This window comes from Protopterus annectens, chromosome 3.part1 (assembly GCF_019279795.1).
Source record: "Protopterus annectens isolate FY-2018-M chromosome 3.part1, PAN1.0, whole genome shotgun sequence".
In the NCBI taxonomy this organism is placed as follows: Eukaryota; Metazoa; Chordata; order Ceratodontiformes; family Protopteridae; genus Protopterus; species Protopterus annectens.
The window spans coordinates 897,631,184-897,648,766 of record NC_056732.1 but is presented as its reverse complement, the minus strand read 5'-3'; the positions used below and the strand labels follow the sequence as shown (position 1 = coordinate 897,648,766).

The following is a 17,583-nucleotide window of genomic DNA, read 5'->3' as shown; positions in this document are numbered from 1 at the left end:
TTACAGACCCTGTTCAATTTTTACATTCTGTACACTATTTTGCTTATACACTTCTGACACCAACATGGCTTTTGCATGGATACCTTTCTGCTTACTGGATTACAAACTACCCTCATGCATTTCATCTGCTTATGAAGTGATTTGCATGCTGCAGACACTTCCATGTCTGCACGCTCCTCTGCTCTGTTTACTGGATCACACGGCTGCCAGTTTCAGTGTTGGGGCTGTGCCACTCTGCCTACATGGAAGATCACTTGGTATAGGCTTTATTGAATTCCCCTTATGTTTATCTCTCTCTCTCTCTCTCTCTATATATATATATATATATATATATATATATATATATATATATATATATATATATACATACATACATACCTATACAAGTTAACAATACAGTGTTACATGCTATTTACTATATCTATATCTATCTATCTATAAATGAATACATGCATACATATACAAGTTAACAATTGTGTCACATGCTATTTTCCATATGTATCTCTATCTATGCATGCATACATATATATACAAGTTAACAATACAATGTTGCATACTATTTATTATATTTATAACTATCTATATATACATCTATATCTATCTAACCATATAAACATACATACATACATACACATACATATGCAGGGTTTTGTAGTCACTAGAGGATAAATGTTCCATTAACAACTTGTGAAAAAGTTAGTTGGAGTGAAGTTTTCTGTGAAGAAATGGGGTGATCCATCCAGAACTGAAGTATTTACATCTTCTTTGATTTGTAAGAGACTTTCAGCTCTGGCTTGAAGTCAGAGTAGTTGATGAGGTAGGGCTATTACTCAGGTAGAAATTGACAGTGTTTGGCTGCTAGGGCAATCCTATGCTTGGAGAAAGCATATGACAAGGTCCCACAAAAGCTGATTTAGGCAGTACTGCCAGCACCTGATCCTGCTGATAGTTGAGGAAGTATGCTGGAGGGGATCTCACCTTGTGGATTTTAAAGGAGTGAGTTGAAGTTTGAACTGAATTTAACAGCCAGTAGATTTGCTATGTCACCCTAAATGGGGTAAGTGTTACCTCCAAGGTTCCAGATATAGCTAAAAAAGGTTTTCTGACTGTCCTTAGCCTGTAAGGGAATGCTAGCATCCTTACCTCATAGTTGGTCTTTTTTAGTTATATAACAGCATTTATTTTTAAGGGAGTTGCATTTACTGAATTGTGCTATTAGCTTTATTCTTTAATTATACACCCTGTTTAGGTGAGGATTCTACCAGTGGAGTTTGTTTTTAGTGTTTGTTTTGGGTTTGTTTCTGGTAGGTATGGCAAACTCTGTGAAGCTATTTATATGACTGTATAGTCACTCTGTGAATAATTCTGCATAGGTAGCTGTGGTCTCAGGGTTCGGGTGAGCCTTGAATTTTAACAAACTGTCACTTAATAGGTGTATTTTGCCTTTGAATAGTTCCTACCTGTTACTGGTTTAGATGGATTTTCTGGTTGATTTTTAATTCAAATGAGACAGCTTTGTGATCTGACCTGACTTGTAAAGACATGACACTGTGGGGTGCAATGCTCTCCCATGTTGGTGAATACCAGATACAGTGTGTTGATCCTCTGATTGGAGTGTGTCTTATCTGTTCAAGGATGATTGTGTTACTAAAGTCCAGGAAACATTGTGTCTGTGAATTTGAGGCAGTGTATGTTTCCCAGTCTATAGCAGGGTAGTTAAAGTCACAGATTGTGCCTGTGAGCTTGAGGCAGTGTATGTTTCCAAGTCTGTAAAGGGGTAGTTAAAGTCTCAGATGAATAGGGTGTTTGGTTGGATGGTGAGCACTTCTAGTAGGCTTATTTTAGAGTTGTGAGACTTTAGGGGCATAAATTGTGACATGCACCTAGCCATGATAAGGTGAGGGACCTTACCTGTGTTGACATTCACATGGATGAGCTCTATGGTATCATCCTATTTAACCAACTTGGTGGTATGTTTGTTGCCAACATACACTGAAACACTACACATTTGGTCCCAGTCTGTGCTGTTGTTGGTTTAAATGTGTGGAAAGCACTGTAGCCTTGCACTTCCAGAGTACTTTATACGGCTCTAAACCAAGTCTAAATCATGGAACAGATGTCTACATTCTCCAGAGTGAGAACAGCTTGAAGGGTGTGGAGTATTTTTTTAGACTCTGAGAATTGATCAGTAACACCTTAAGGGTGCTTGTAGGCTTTTTTACTATGTTAGCAGTTTTGTCTTTTTGGCAATGCCTTAAAAGGCTCTAAGGAGGCAGATAAAGTTTTGGACAATATCTGAAAACCAAGGGAGGACAGTTTTAACCCATCCCTGGTAAAGCACCATGGTTCTTTGACCTTGTTCTCTCATACTGACAGGTTTTGGGGCCCCCTGGAGTGATACCAGAAACTAGGACAGTTATTAAAATCAATAATTTTATGTTTATACTGTAGCATCATCCTTGGTAAAGATAGAATGCTGCTTAATGCAAGGCTCATAGCTATCTGTGGCACATATTCTGAGAGATCTATTATGTCTGTGTTCATATAGTCCAGTGAGGAATGTCTCAGGTCATTTATACTCACATGGACAATGATAGAATCATGTTGGTACCTGGGGTGCAGTAACTTGAGTGTGTGGATGGTATTGCAAATCCTGGCTCCAGATAAGCAACTAACTGCAATCTTATTGTCTAACCTGGTGAGTGGGTCATCTGTATGTGACACAAGGGAGTCCCCAATGACAAGAGTATTAGATAAAGTGTATGCTTGCCTTATGGTCTTTGAACTTGGGGGAAATTTAGGTGTACGCCTATGTGAAATATTTGGTGTTACGTTTGGTATGTGCTTTAAATGATTGCTGAGGAGCAGTATGACCATTAGGTGGCTTTGAGGTCTTTGAGATTTTTGAAGCTTTTCTTTAAGCTCCTCAGCATAAGACAGTTTGTGTGTGTGGTGAACGCTATGTGTGAGGGATGTAGTGTGGGTATTCCTGACATCCTCATTTGTATGAGAGATTTTTTGCCTCCAAGGAATTTGAGTATTTACACCTCTCACATACAGTGTTATTTTCTTTAATTATTAACTGTTTGTCTGAGAACATGAGACAATTGCTGTATTACCTTAGATTGCTCAAATCTGGCAAGCTGGCCAAAGAGACATTTGGAAATTGCATATCTGTGTTGATTGGTCCTGAAATAGGGCTGCCTGTTTAGGATTAAGGACTGGGTATTAGCAGGGGTCTCCTATGATAGTTTATGGGGTAGTGCTATCTGATATACCAGCTTGCTACTCTAAACTTATTTCCACAAAATGCCACATGGTTTAATAGGTTTCAGATCTAATTATAACATTATAGGTACATTTTACTGTCTAGGCATTTGCTACTATACAGGACACTGCTGTCCTCTGCTGCCCCGTAGACTGCTCAGTGCAGTGAAAAGAAAAGGCTGGAAAACTGAACTTTTCATCTAGAAGGAACTATATAAATCCTTCTAAAATAAATTCGGACTATGTTAGATGTATTATTACATATACAAGTGATAATAAATATATAACAGAAATTATCTCGAAGAACTGGCCTATCCTGACAACAAATGAAGATATTAAACAATTGGTTGGTATAAGACCGAATTTTGTTTATAAGAATTCTAAGAACCTGAAACGGATATTATGTGATGAAAAATTGCATAGATCATTGACACCCTATAATCCATTCAAAAATAACATAAGAGGAACCCACTCTTGTGGGAAGTGTAGTTCTTGTGAGTGGATATCTAAGGATAAGACATTCTTCCACTCTGAGCTACTATTTAATTTTGAATTCAAGTGTACAGCAAACTGTGAGGATAGTAATGTCATATACCTGGCCACCTGTGAGTCATGCCCAGCTTTTTATATAGGCATGACCACAAGGAGGCTCAGGGATAGGATACAAGAACATATTTATGCCATTAAAAAAGCTGACAAAAAGAATGCGTTAGCTAAACATATTGTAGACTATCCAGAACATAAGTTTCTCTTTAGAGTTTTACAAAAGAAGAAAATGAATACTAGAAAAGGTGACAACTTCAATGACCTTGAGAACTTAGAATTAAATTGGATATTTAATTTTAGAGCTCAAAGTCCTCCAGGTTTGAATGTATATGTGAGTATTAGATCACACTTGAAAAGACGGAAGTATTAACACAAAATGAAATGTTTGTCTATTGTATATGGTCCCTATCAGTTTTATTATTTAGTTTTTAGTTCTGCATTCAGCATTACACTTCACAATGTATTAAGAATTATTTCTTTTTTGGATTCATATGAATATATATCTATTTATTTATTTATTCATTTATCTGTCTATTGTAATTATGTATTATACAGATGTTAGTTTTAACACATATTTATATACATATATTAAAAAGCATCTTTATATGGGATTGTTATGAAGTGTTTTAGTATAGAGGTTGTGAATGGGATGATGGTGTTTTAACATGCAACCAGCTACAGTTCTTTGGCTGATGTGTATATAGGCTGCAATATGATTTGTATATAATCTAAGATCAGTAGTTTTTAGTGAGTAGTTTTATGCATATACTAAACTTTGTTACATAGAGGCTGTGCATAACATGGAGCTTTTCCACCAGATCTTAATAATAGCTTTATTTAATATAAGAATAATGTATTTAATGGCTGCAAGAATAGGAAATATTTCTCTGTTTTATAAGAGTGGCATTTTGATTTGTTTCTTTTTAGAAAAGCATGTAGTTAATTAGTTTTGGGCTACACCCTGCCATAACTAATTGAAGAAGTGAATAACCATTACTATAGGTTAATTAATTCCTAATTTCAATAATGCTTGTGGATATAAGGAATGTGTTTTTACTATTGTTCATTGAATCTGAAGAAGCGTGCCTTGTGGAAGCACGCGAAAGCGCTCATTCTGTCATTTTAAATAAAGAAGATTTTATTACGTGGTGGTGCTCTCCAGTTTTTACTACATTCTAAAGAATGTTTGTTGAAGGCTTGCACAAGTATATGTTTTACTGACTATAAGTCGTCTTATATGGAGATGTGACTTTAGTGTGATTAAAAGAGTGGTTGGTTTTGGCTGATATGGCTGATATAATTAGGGAGTTGAATGTGCTGGGTGTGGTTAATAAAGTATAAATGTAGATGTGGGCACAGTGGCAAGTGATGGGGTAAGTGAGCAAAGCAGACCATCTTGCCCTACTTGCTGGGTAGCAGACCTCCCAACCATCCCGAATTACTCGTTTTTTACTGAGATTTGGGGTCCCAATAATGGGGTGCCACGATTCCCGAGTGGCACCCCTTCATTTCCGATTTTTTCGTCTATTTTTTTAGACTTTTTAATTTCCGCGCTTTTGGAGTTGACGTCATCATGTGCGCGATGATGTCAGCTCCATCAGCCTGTCGGAATCGGAATTAAGCTCCAGGGACATGCGTGGGAGGCTGGGAGCGTCAGCGCATCTTTTTGAATACTGTCTGGGAGGACTGCCGTCATTTCAAAGGTGCCATTATGGATACAACTGCAGAGTTTTAAGCTGCCGACCATTATGGATTTAAGCTGGATACGACTGCAAGGTACTGTTATGGCTTTAAGCTGGCTACAACTTACTGCAGAGTTTCAAGGTGCCATCTGGGCAGAATGGAGTTGACGGACTTGACGATATAGTTTTGCTTTAAGGTACTAGTGCCACTGCTACCTCTGAGAAGAACTTCCCTTAATTTACATATTCTGAGTTTATCCATGTAGACTAGAGTGTTTCACAAAATGTTTGGATGATAGTGCATATTACATTGAAAGGCAGCTTTATTTGTGAGTCTTTTTACATGAGAAAATACAAGCATGCAGCATGCATGCGTGAATATTGTCTGTAAGCATTCGGCATCTAATCTTATTATCTGCTAATTATATCTGCAGCTCACTAAAAGCATTTACGGAAAACCTGAAGCGGTTTTGTTAAACTGCTTTGGAACTGGTATCCCTCTTCCGTGTTATGAACTTAACATGATCCTGTCACAGTAGCCTGTCTGTTATGTCTTCTTTTCTGGGTAGAATCTACTGATTTTTAAGCAGATTTCAGCCTTTTCTTTTTAAGACATCAATACTTCTATTCCTTGTTAACAATAACTAGTGTTAAACTGTGTAATTGTAATGAGGTCATTTTTTGCTGGTGGTCATGACAGGCTTTTAAGTGTAGCTCATAAAGGGCATCTATAATGAAATAGTTTACAGCTCTACAGCTGTATCTGTGTGTATGTATTTATATATTTTCATTGCATACAATTTCTGCATTTGATTCTTAATAAATTATAAAATACTGTTGACATTTACCGAAGGGGGTTATGTGTTGCTGAAGTGATTAATCTAGGTATTAGACAGATATACAGAATCCTGTAGTACTGTTCATTTTTTTTATTTAGATTCTTCAGCTTCTTTTTTGTGTAGTTTACCTTGACTTACACAAGCTATATTTGTGTCTTTTATTTGCTTAAGTGTTAGCTTGCCCTGTTTCTTGCTTATGTCACTGCTCTGAAAGTGTGTGTGTGAAAATGCCCCCATTGAATGGAGGTGGTGGCTAGAAAGGCTCAAACCCTGTACCTTGTGTACAAGGTAAAAAGAGCTTAAAGTCCCTAGCTACCAACACTTGTGAACGCATTCCTCATATTTTTGTTCTGTTCCTCATTAAATCTGTGGTTTTAAAGATTTTTGTTGAATGATTGACTGAATTCACTAAATACTGATAGGCGTTTGAATTTCAGACTTCACATTCTTCAGAAAATAAATGGTAACACAAAACCATTCCAGCAATTTTCTAAGTTTCTAAGGTCAGTTAAGTAATTGAAATGTGTCCCTATTTTGGGGCTGTATTCTCGCATTATTGGCTTTGTCCACATTTTTTGTGCTAAGAGGTTGAGAGCTATGGTGAGAATTGAGAGCTGAATTCACTAAATTATAGCCATTTAAGTTTCAGTCTAACTGACTTTCAAGAAGCTGATGATTTGGAATAGGGTATGTAGTGACTGTAGTGCACAGAGTCCTGGGTTCAAGATGATGAAATGCATGGTGGTAACCTGTTTTATTCTAGCAACTTTCCAAAATTATATGTGTCTCTGATTTTTGCCCTTTTGCCCCCCCCCCAAAAAAAAAACTGAAATTGAAAATAAGTGCAAGAAGCTGTGTAAGCTGCCTATGGATTATACTACTGTCATTCTATTTATATATTTACACTTTTATGATGGAAATGTTCTTAACTGGGCAGTTTTTGTCATTACTGGTTCATGATTTTGTTTCATTGCCTACTGGAAAAATGTTCAAACAATATATTTAAAATGTGATTGTGTGTGTGTAAGTAGACTTTTATGATGGAAATGTTTTGAACTGGGCAGTTTTGTCATTATTGGTTCATGCATTTTGTTTCATTGCCTGCCTACTGGTAAAATGTTCAAACTATAAATTGCACTCTAACTTAAGTCTAACAAGTGTGCTGTATTATACAAGGAATATAATTTAATAAAGTCAGGAAGGTTCATCAAAGAATGCATGTATGTTTCTTGTTTTGTGTGCAAGGGGCCTATGATTTGAAAACAGCCCAAAGATAATCTTTATCCACCACTGGCCAGATGCATTTTCTTTGGATGTGGTGTGGGTTTCAATGCTGTTTCAATGAATGTGAGTTTCAAAGGCAGAAAAGTTTTAATGCCAGGTCTGTTTTCATTGTGAGACAGTATTGTTTGTTTAGCAGATACCTATTCGTGTTTGTGCTATAAAATGCAAAAATAAAATCTAAATAATAATTGTAGAAGCAAAGCAGTATGCATACATTAGTGTTTATGGTAAATGGAGTGAAAAAGCCAGATAATAGGACATTGGATGGCTGCAGGGGGACTCTGGTACCATATTTTGGTTGTCTGTTCTTCAGTTTGCATTTGAAAGCTGTTATCCCAGAATTCCACCGGCATGGGCGGGGTTATGTAATTATGTACGCAAATTTTATGTTAATCAGCGTACAGATTTGTACCTAATTTTCATGGGCCTTGTCCAGATTTCTGATGATTCCAGGTTGAGAGGTATGCTGGGTAGTTGTTAACTAGATTCTATAGGGATGCTCAGTCTCCTAAACCAACTAGCCAGAAGACTATCTGTGTTTAGTCTGAGCCACTTTATGCTTTCCTGTGATAATGAATCAAACAAGTAGCACAAGGAAAGGAAGACAGACAAGCAGAAAAGGAAACAAAATGAAAGACTCATAAATACACATGCAAACAATGAAATCTGTGTTTAGGCACATACATTACAGGATTGTGGTTCTACTTTGTGTTATAACAGCAGTATTGAATGAAACACAGAATGCCAAATTAAAGATCCTGAGAACATAATTTACAAAAACAAGAAAATCCAGAGCCAAACTACATCTAATCTTGTCACAAGTCAATCAACACTATAGTACCTCCAGTTTGTTTTGCCATAGTCACTTTAAGTACATTTTACAAGGCTAAGCCCTCCTCTACCACTCCTCTACTAAAATGTGTCTATTCTCAGACAGCAAACAACCTCCAAGAAAAGAAATATGTTTTTCTTGTAGAAAATGTGTTTTGTGGTTTTCAATGGGTGTTCAAGGTCACAGTTAAAAATAATAGTATTGTGGGTGTAGGGTTAGAAATTGGCCTGCCACCTGCAAATATAAATTTGCAAGTCTGTTATTGTTTTCTTCAAAGTACTATGTTTTTTCATTCTAGATTATTTTATCTTGAAAGTATTTAACATATGTAAATAATACACGGGACAGAAAGAAAGACAGACAGGCAGATGGGCAGGCAGCTAACTAGCTATATAGCTAGATAGCCAGAGAGAGAGAAATAGAGAAATAACCAGTTATTGTTTATTTTATTGCATACTTTCCTAAAATTGAATACATAAAAAAACTTATTAAACATTTTATACAATTAGATTATGCTTTATTGACAGAGTACAAATTAAACTTCTAATGTATTTGAAACTTTGCAGCACTGAACAGATGTCCTGCTGTACAGCTTATCATTTCTCATTTGAGCATCTTGGTGAGAAAGCATATTTTGTTAAATCAAGGTAGTCTGCGAAGACAGGAAATTATAAATAAATTATATGCTGTCCAGTAAATTGGTGTAAAAACTACCAGTTTTGTGTGTTTATTCATAAATCTCAACTGTAAATGTAGGGGAGAGGTGTGGACCATTTATACATATTTTATCTTTTTTCCTGAAAGTGCTTAGCATTATGATTATTAAGAAGCAAGATCGATTTTTTCCTGCATAATTTTGGTCATTGTGTAGCTGAAAATAAATTGCTTGCTGTCACTGGCTCATTATTCATACTTTTGCTAAACACCCCATCCCCAACAAGAATTACATTACAAAAATATGTACATCATACATTTTAAAAATATATTTTAACAGTTTAACTTACGCTCTTAACTTCTTATTTTTCTAATTGTTCCCAATTGCTTTGTAGCTCATAATTCTATACTTTGCCTGAAAAGTGAAGTAATTATTAAGTTAAACTTTCAGTGGTTTACAGGTTAAATTCCTACCTCTAATGGTAGTGACAGAAATTCATTTATGTGCTACATAATGGAAGGACTACATGATATCACTTGCTCTCTGTTTAAACAGGTGGTAGCTCCAGAACTCATTGAAAACAAAGGTAATGCCTGGGTAAATAGTTACAGCAAGGATGGCTGGTCTGAGAAGACTTTGTAGGTTCATGGCATGGAAGAACATACATGGAGTCTTAATGTCAAAATTTATGTAAGGTTAGGGAGGGAAAGACTACACAGATGAAACATAGTAAAGAAATAAATATGCATAAATGGGTGAATGAATGAATGAATGAGTGAATAGAAATAGTCTTCTACCTTCAACATAATGGTTTTGAGACTTAGATGTCAGGAAGACCTATAACAAGGTTGACAGATCAACAAATCCATAGATCAGCACACAGTCACACACACACACACACACACACACACACACACACACACACACACACACACACACACACACGACTAATGCCTAATTTTGCTGTTACAGCTGTACAATTATGCTTAACAATTTGCAACTTTGAGGCTCAGATTGTTGTCATTAAATTCCAGAAGGTGCTATATATTCACCCAGACATATATTGCATCCTTATTCTGCAACTACTGGTCAGCTGCAAATACATTCACAACATTACCTTTTTACTCTTGAACTGAAACTTGCTATCCAATCAAAAAGAAAAACTTAGTTTTATCTGGTGCAAAGTTGTCAGTCCTGCATGCTTGGTGATCTACCGCTAAACTTTTCATAAATTGATTGGCTTTGCTGATGTCACTATATCAACAAGCGTTGTTTCTTGGCAGTGATAATATACGACTGTGAGATTATGAAATACCATAAGTGGGGAGCCTTATCACTTCTATTTTTTTCACTTACAGTAAGCCTTTTCAGATCATTGGATCCTAACATTTAGATTTCCACAAGAGGAGGTCTCAGCATGGAATGCACTATTACTGGCAGAGTTGCATGTTAATATGGCAACCCTGAGAACTGGCTAATGCTAATTAGCCATGTTGTGTCCCAGCAAAATGTCAGCTGTAATCCAATTTATGCTGCCAAGGAATTCAGAGGATTATTCAGTACTATAAAATATAAATGCTGAAGGAAAAAGTGAGCACTATCAAAAGACATTAGTCACACTTTCACAACTATGGAAGCAGTCTGTGAGTTAAGATGTGTGCGAATGTGCATGTGTGTTTGTGTGTATGGGTGTGTATGTGTATGTGTGTGTCTGTATTAGCATGTACATGTGGATGAAATGGAAGTGATTCAGTGACTATTAATTAATGTCAGGGTAAGGCTTATTTATTAATAAGTGAGAGTGTGTTTGTGTGTGTGTGTGTGTGTGTGTGTGTGTGTGTGTGTGTGTGTGTGTGTGTGTGTGTGTGTGTGTGTGCACGTGCACAAGGGTGTAGTGAATTTAGGGGTGCCTTTGCCAAAGTGGTACATGGTATACCTTTGTCAATGCAATGCATGGATCAGCAGGAAAAACACTGCCATGATAAGGTTTGTCATGGACTGCCGGGAAGAATACTACCAGCATAAGGTAAACTGCTATGATAAGGTTTGATATGGACTGCCGGGGAGAATACTACCACCATAAGGTACACTGCCACAATAAGGTCTGACATGGACTGCCAGGGAGAATACTACTACCATAAGGTACACTGCCATGATAAGGTCTGACATGGACTGCCGGGAAGAATACTACCACCATAAGGTACAATGCCACGATAAGGTTTGACATGGACCGCCAGGGAGAATACTACCACCATAAGATCTGACAATGCTGATGTTTACCTATAGTGAGATTCAGAGACACATTAATCAGCCAGAATCATATCACATTTTTTCAGTGTTGCATAAAATGACCTTCCCTAAACTCTTCCAAATACTCACTGACAAACAGTTCCACTTCCAAAGAAATCAGTCACCAAAGTCATATAACCAGCTGGATCATGTAAACTGTGCAACAGTCAGTGACTAAGGTCCATTCTTACAATGCACATATTTTATGTAATGCAGCTGCCTATGTAGAATTTGTTTTTTGAAATCCTGAAGAGAATTATATAGTACCAGAGGAAAAATTTTCTTTTTTGTCATTGAAACAAATGATGATACAGAGACAATAAGTTTAAGAATTAATTAAAATCATAATGCTTTGTGCCAGCAAAAGAAAAATTGCAGGATTCAGTGGTATGATTATGCCTGATACGGAACTGCACCATTCCAGTTTTAAAGCCATCATAAAACAATATTGTGCAATATGATTAAAACTGTGAGAAGCAGACTTGAACAATGCAGAATTCCTCTGGCTTCTTTACTGCTCTGAGCATTACTAAACAAGTAACTTAATCTGCATGTAGTGTATGGAAATTTAAATAGCATTTCAGCTTCTTTTATGCTTTTTTTCTAGAGTCAAATTTGTATTACAATAGGGTTATATGTATGCTTCATTTCATATGCCAATAGCAGTAAATATGTTTTTTGTGTGGGGTGGGTAATAAAAAACATTGCCACCAACTTCTAGAAATTTTTATTTGTTTTTATTAAGATATGAACAGAAATAGAAGCACAGTAGTAGAGTGCAAAGTACATTCTTAAATAAATGACATTTTCAACACACATTTCATCAGAGGTACCACTTACACGTACTTAATGAAGAAGTGGGTTATGTCATCAAGTCCTGTTTCAGAAATGCTGCAAATACACAAAACTGTAAAGAAAAAGGTAATAAAATGGGTGTTATGAGACAGTACCCCATACTTTGTATGCTGATGGTTTTTGATATGTTCCACCATACTAAACATAACTTTCTGAAGTTATATCATCTCATAGGAAAATAGCAATTCCTCTGAAATGGGCTGTCAACATAATGAGATGCTGAGACACAGTCAATAATCCAAAATAAAACGCACACTATAACTCTTTTCTCATAAAGTAACAATTTCAGAGTTGAATGAAACTCATAGCTTCCGGCAAAATACAAGTGTTTGCATCAGACGATACTGAACACAGTGTTTTGAAAATTGTTCTTTTCTCTGAATACTCCAAAAACAAGCATTTGCATTTTCTCTCAGCGACTGTGACCTCAGATATGATTATTGTGCATCAGGAGACAAAAGTGCTATACCTGCCCTCATGGGCTGAGAGAAGAGCAGAGGGTTGACAGCCACTAGTTTGAAACCAATAACTGACTGTACTTCTGAGCAGAATTTTGTATTCCCTGAGAAATGTTTTATGTTTTGGGAAAATCTTGCTAAGCTAATAATTTAGGGTCTACACTGAACTGAACATTAGTTGCATGGTTTAAAAGCAAAAAGCAACAACATGATCATATTTTTTCTAATACTGATTTCAAGTTCAATAGTATTTCCTTGTGTTTCCATGAATATCATGCATTAGACCTGAAAACCAATTCATCTGAAGTTTACAGCAGATGGTACTTCTCAACGGCAGCAATTTATTTTAATGGACACTTCTGCCCCCTAGAGAATGAGGCCATGTCAATGCAGTAACAAATCTCTCTTGCTAAGAACCTTGATCTTCCATATATTTGTCATTATTTTGTACACTATACATTAAGAACAGTGGTTACTGTATGAGAGCAAATGGTACAACATAGTTTGGAAAAAAATCCAGGCATATTTTCTTGCCTCCTTCCTGTAACAGCAAGTAACTGTAAATTCAACATAGTAAGTGCGCTCTTCAAGTAACTGCAGGTGTTGGTCTTCAGATAAATACTAGTAATTGTAAATAATAAAGTGCAATGTTGCAAAAACATTTCTGTGTAGCTATCACTGCATACGTCGAGTGTACTTTAGTCTGGGAAAGTACACACATAAGTGAAACACAGTTCCACTTTAACTCAGCAGGAAGGAATGTCGCTAAAATGTAATGCTGCTTTGTTTATTTATAGATGCCATTTTGCAAAACATATTACCACAAACTGTTCTAAAAGATAACTACACACACTTGATCTTTCTACTATAGAACTGTAAACTTCACAAATTCACATTGCTATAGCTATATTAGGTTTAGCTGACTTGCTTGTTGTTTTGTGGAATGTAACAATAAGAATCTTGGGCCTATAGGATACCTACAACACAGCATATTCATAAAAAATATCAAAAGATACAAAAATGATTGTTGGGCTCTATGTGGTGTTATTCCATTTCAGAAAATAGTCTTCTTGGCATTTATTTTGTTTTCTTTGTCAGCTATGCAAAAAGCATTAAGCAGTGTTAATGAATTACAATGTTTTGGAATGTGCATGAAATTAAAGAGAGTAAATAAATATGGAACAGGACATGTCAGTAAAACGCTGCTTATAGGAAAACTTAGACTGAAGTAGATTCCATTTCAAAGCAGTAGATTAGTAGCTTTTGACATTATTTTAATGCAAAAAAAAACCTTTCTAGACAGAATGTTGTTAATTACACTATAAGCAGCAAATGTAAAATTCTTCATTTTGATTGACGGTTTTTCTAACAAGAAGAATCCAGTTCTAAGATTATTATTTAATCATTTAGGGAGTTAAAGACTAAAACATAAAATAAAAGAGAGATCAGGAATTCATCAATCCATTTAATACTCTTAAATCCATATAAACAGGTACTGTTACAAATAAAAGTCATACCAAATTTCAGTTGATGTGTATGCTATGTCTCACTGCAAATAGTACTCAGTAGTCAGATCAAAACATCACAAATATTAACAGGCAGTGAAAAAAATAAAGTAAAGGAGTACAAATGTCCAGCAGTCAGTTCAGTCAGTACTGCTGTGACAGCTCAGATGATTAACACAATGCAATTGCCTGATATTTTTTCTCAAAAGTTTATCTTCAGTAATAACAAACCGAGCACTTTTGAGGAATATAGACCGCTTCATAAAAGTCTAAAAACTTGAAGCATTCTTTCCTGCATATTTTAGAAAGGAAAATTGTGCAAGTTGTGATGGATTCCATTTGAAGTATAAACATTTGTTGTTAGAGGACAACTAATATTTGCTAGGCAGTCCACAGATTACTCTCAGATTGTAGCAAAACATGATCTCCTTAAAGGTCTTCCGCATTTCTTGGCTCCGGAATGCATAAATCAAAGGGTCAATGACTGAGTTGCACATGATTAGGATAAGGTACATGTTAAAGTGCGACATGAAACAGATGCAGTAGAGATTCTGAGCACATGAGATCATCAAGATAAGATGGAGGAAAAATGGGGCCCAGCAGACAATAAAAATGCCAAGCAATATAGTCAGTGTGATGGCACCCTTCATACTGGTTCTCTGGTGAATGGAATTATAGCCAGGCAAAGCAGCAATTCGTTTAGCATGTGAACGAGCCATGAGAAACATATGGATATACAAAGAGGCCATGAGGATTAGCATAGTAAAGAACATTGTAATAAGACAGATGACGACAGAAGTTGATTCATAATAAAGGATGAATATAATGCCACAACCAGTGCAGAAGGTCCATATAACAGCAATAATGATTCCAGCTCGTCGCATGGTCATGATGTTGTGGTAACGCAGTGCGTAGAATATAGTGACATACCTGTCTACTGCAATTGCCAAAAGACTGCACATAGATGCCACCACAGATATGCAAATCATGGAGTCAAACACATTGTCCATATCACGCACGAAAGCGTCTTCCATTATTAAATGGCCATTGTTTAGCATAGACATGATGACGGTCTCTAAAGAATTAGACATACTGACTAAAAGATCAGCCACAGCTAAACTACACACAAAAAAATACATAGGCGAATGCAGATTCTTGTTTTTAACTATGGCAGAAATGACAAGTATGTTCTCAAGGAGGCTGATAATGCCCAAGGTCAGGAACACTTCAGTTGCTATAACTACTTGCTCACATGATGATGATTTGTTCTTCCCAGTAAGTCCACTGTAGTTCTTGCTTATCACACTTACATTGAATGTCTGAGTATGTTGGAAGAGTGAGTTGTTCATTGTGCTTGGTATAAGGAGAGCTCCGTCAATCATTTATTGGTACTGTTTGTAGAGAGGCGGGCTGAATCTATGTATACGATCCATAGGTGGCATGTCCTATGTGCTGACAGCAAAACAAGAACTACAATCACATGGTTTCAAATGAAGTTTCATCTCTGGAAAGGAAAACAAAAGACAGTACAAGTTGGCATCCCCACAAGGCAAAGTATTCTTTCCACATGTTTTATCTTTGGCAGTTGACTGCTGCTGTCACTGGCATGTTATTTGTAAAAGCACTATTATAAAAATGTGTAACATTCACCTGTTCGTGTGCTTATGACATGTATACTTTAAACACATGAAGATTCCTCAACAAAATAATTTCCTATTTTGTGTCATTAAGCAGACTGCTAATAACCTTTACATTTATTAACATATTGCTTCACAGATGCAGTAGAATGAATGATTTCACCAAAGGTAGACATTTTTTCATGTAGCAAAAGAAAATACAAGTTTTACTGACTGTTATCAGGAAAGCATATAGTCAAGAGGGAACTGACAGCCGTCAAACCCAGGCATCTGGATTCACATCTCAGAATCATAATCATTTTGGTACACTGCATCCTTAATACAGTGATACAAAACTAACAAATACCAGCTCACATTTACCTCACTTTTACCAATCTAATTTAAACAGCATTAATATAATTTTACTTATACTGCAATAGATAATTCAAAGGACAATATGTACTGCTACAGGAAATGTATTACTTTAAAAATTTTGCACACATTATCATTAATTTATTTGATTTCTCATAAGTTATTTACACATTTCTGTGACATACAGTTTCTAATTGCTGCAGTTTTTGCACACTGGCACAGATGTCACTCTTAAAATCAATACCTCCTCTTAAAAGACCACTGAATTATTGCATACTCAGCTGAGTAAACTAAAAAACACAAGACCAATTTCTGTTTATACATTCATATATCAAGCCAATAACTATAGAGGGATTTGAATCAGAAAATATTATTTCATAATTTAAAGCATTTGGAAAACAAGCTGTCAAAATAAAAAGAACTGCCCATGTGCTTGCATTAACTGTAATGATCAGTGATGTATGGCTTCAGGTAAGTAAAGGAAATTATTCAGATTTTTCACTTATAGATAAATGCTGCACATAAATGTCACTGCCTTTGAGTAATCTAAAAGATCAAGCATACCATCATACTGGGATAGTCCTTGATTTGATATTAAGCACTGCTATCATGCTGTGGTTTCCAGACATCTGTTTTTCAAGGACAGTCTGCATGAATATGTATGTATACTACATAAAGTGTCGACACTCTTTCCTTCTGCTGCCTAGGATTGTTATGCTCATCTCCTTTCAGCTACTAGGCTCAGTAAAAGTAAAGCATATGCAGTATTTCTGTTATTACTAAAGACATTTCTGTAGTTAAGCTTACTAAAATATGAACACTGAATTTCAACTCTGCATGTTAAATGCTTCTTCCATAGTTAAGTCATTGAGAATAAAATCATTAAAATATAAATGATGCATCATTCTTGTATAGCTTGAAAAATATAATATTAAATATTTACCAGTGAGTTTTGCCTTGATCATCAGGTTACTTTTATTGCCATGTCATGTCAGATCTTGAAGTTTATACGCGTGATGCCTTTCATTAACAAAATGCATGCTGTGAACATTAACTTGAATCGGTACTTGTATTCAAATCCAGAAGGCGTTTGCAGCTGAATGGCTGAAGCTGTCTGAAACCTGTTGGTTTTTCAGCTTTATAGTCTCAGGAATATGAATGGGTTGGAGGAATGTCAAGAGACTCCTCCTCTAGTTTAATGAGAAAAATACCAATCTGAAGGAAGCATTCTCACACTTTATTCTTGTGCTACAGCCTAGTAGAAAGACGCAATGCACACCTAACTAATGTTTTATCCAGTCGCACTGATATTTTTAAAACCATAGAGCTTTGTTGCTCCTGCTGGACAATCACAACTGCTACAGTAGCTGTTTTATATCTTTG

At 36.0% G+C, this 17,583-nt stretch overlaps 1 protein-coding gene across 1 annotated transcript; it reads right to left on the bottom strand.

The window, feature by feature from the left end:
* Nucleotides 1-13,480: 13,480 nt before the first annotated feature.
* Nucleotides 13,481-17,321, bottom strand: LOC122798306 (melanocortin receptor 5-like). Its single transcript, XM_044067134.1, has 2 exons — nucleotides 17,144-17,321; nucleotides 13,481-15,716 (listed from the first exon to the last, which is right to left on the bottom strand). The coding sequence occupies exon 2, from the start codon at nucleotides 15,592-15,594 to the stop codon at nucleotides 14,584-14,586; it is 1,011 nt and encodes a 336-aa protein (XP_043923069.1). The 5' UTR covers nucleotides 15,595-15,716; nucleotides 17,144-17,321; the 3' UTR covers nucleotides 13,481-14,583.
* Between the last annotated feature and the right edge of the window lie 262 nt (nucleotides 17,322-17,583).

Excerpts from the sequence above, each read along its gene's own strand:
- LOC122798306 (XM_044067134.1), bottom strand. The coding sequence starts at position 15,594 with ATGATTGACGGAGCTCTCCTTATACCAAGCACAATGAACAACTCACTC.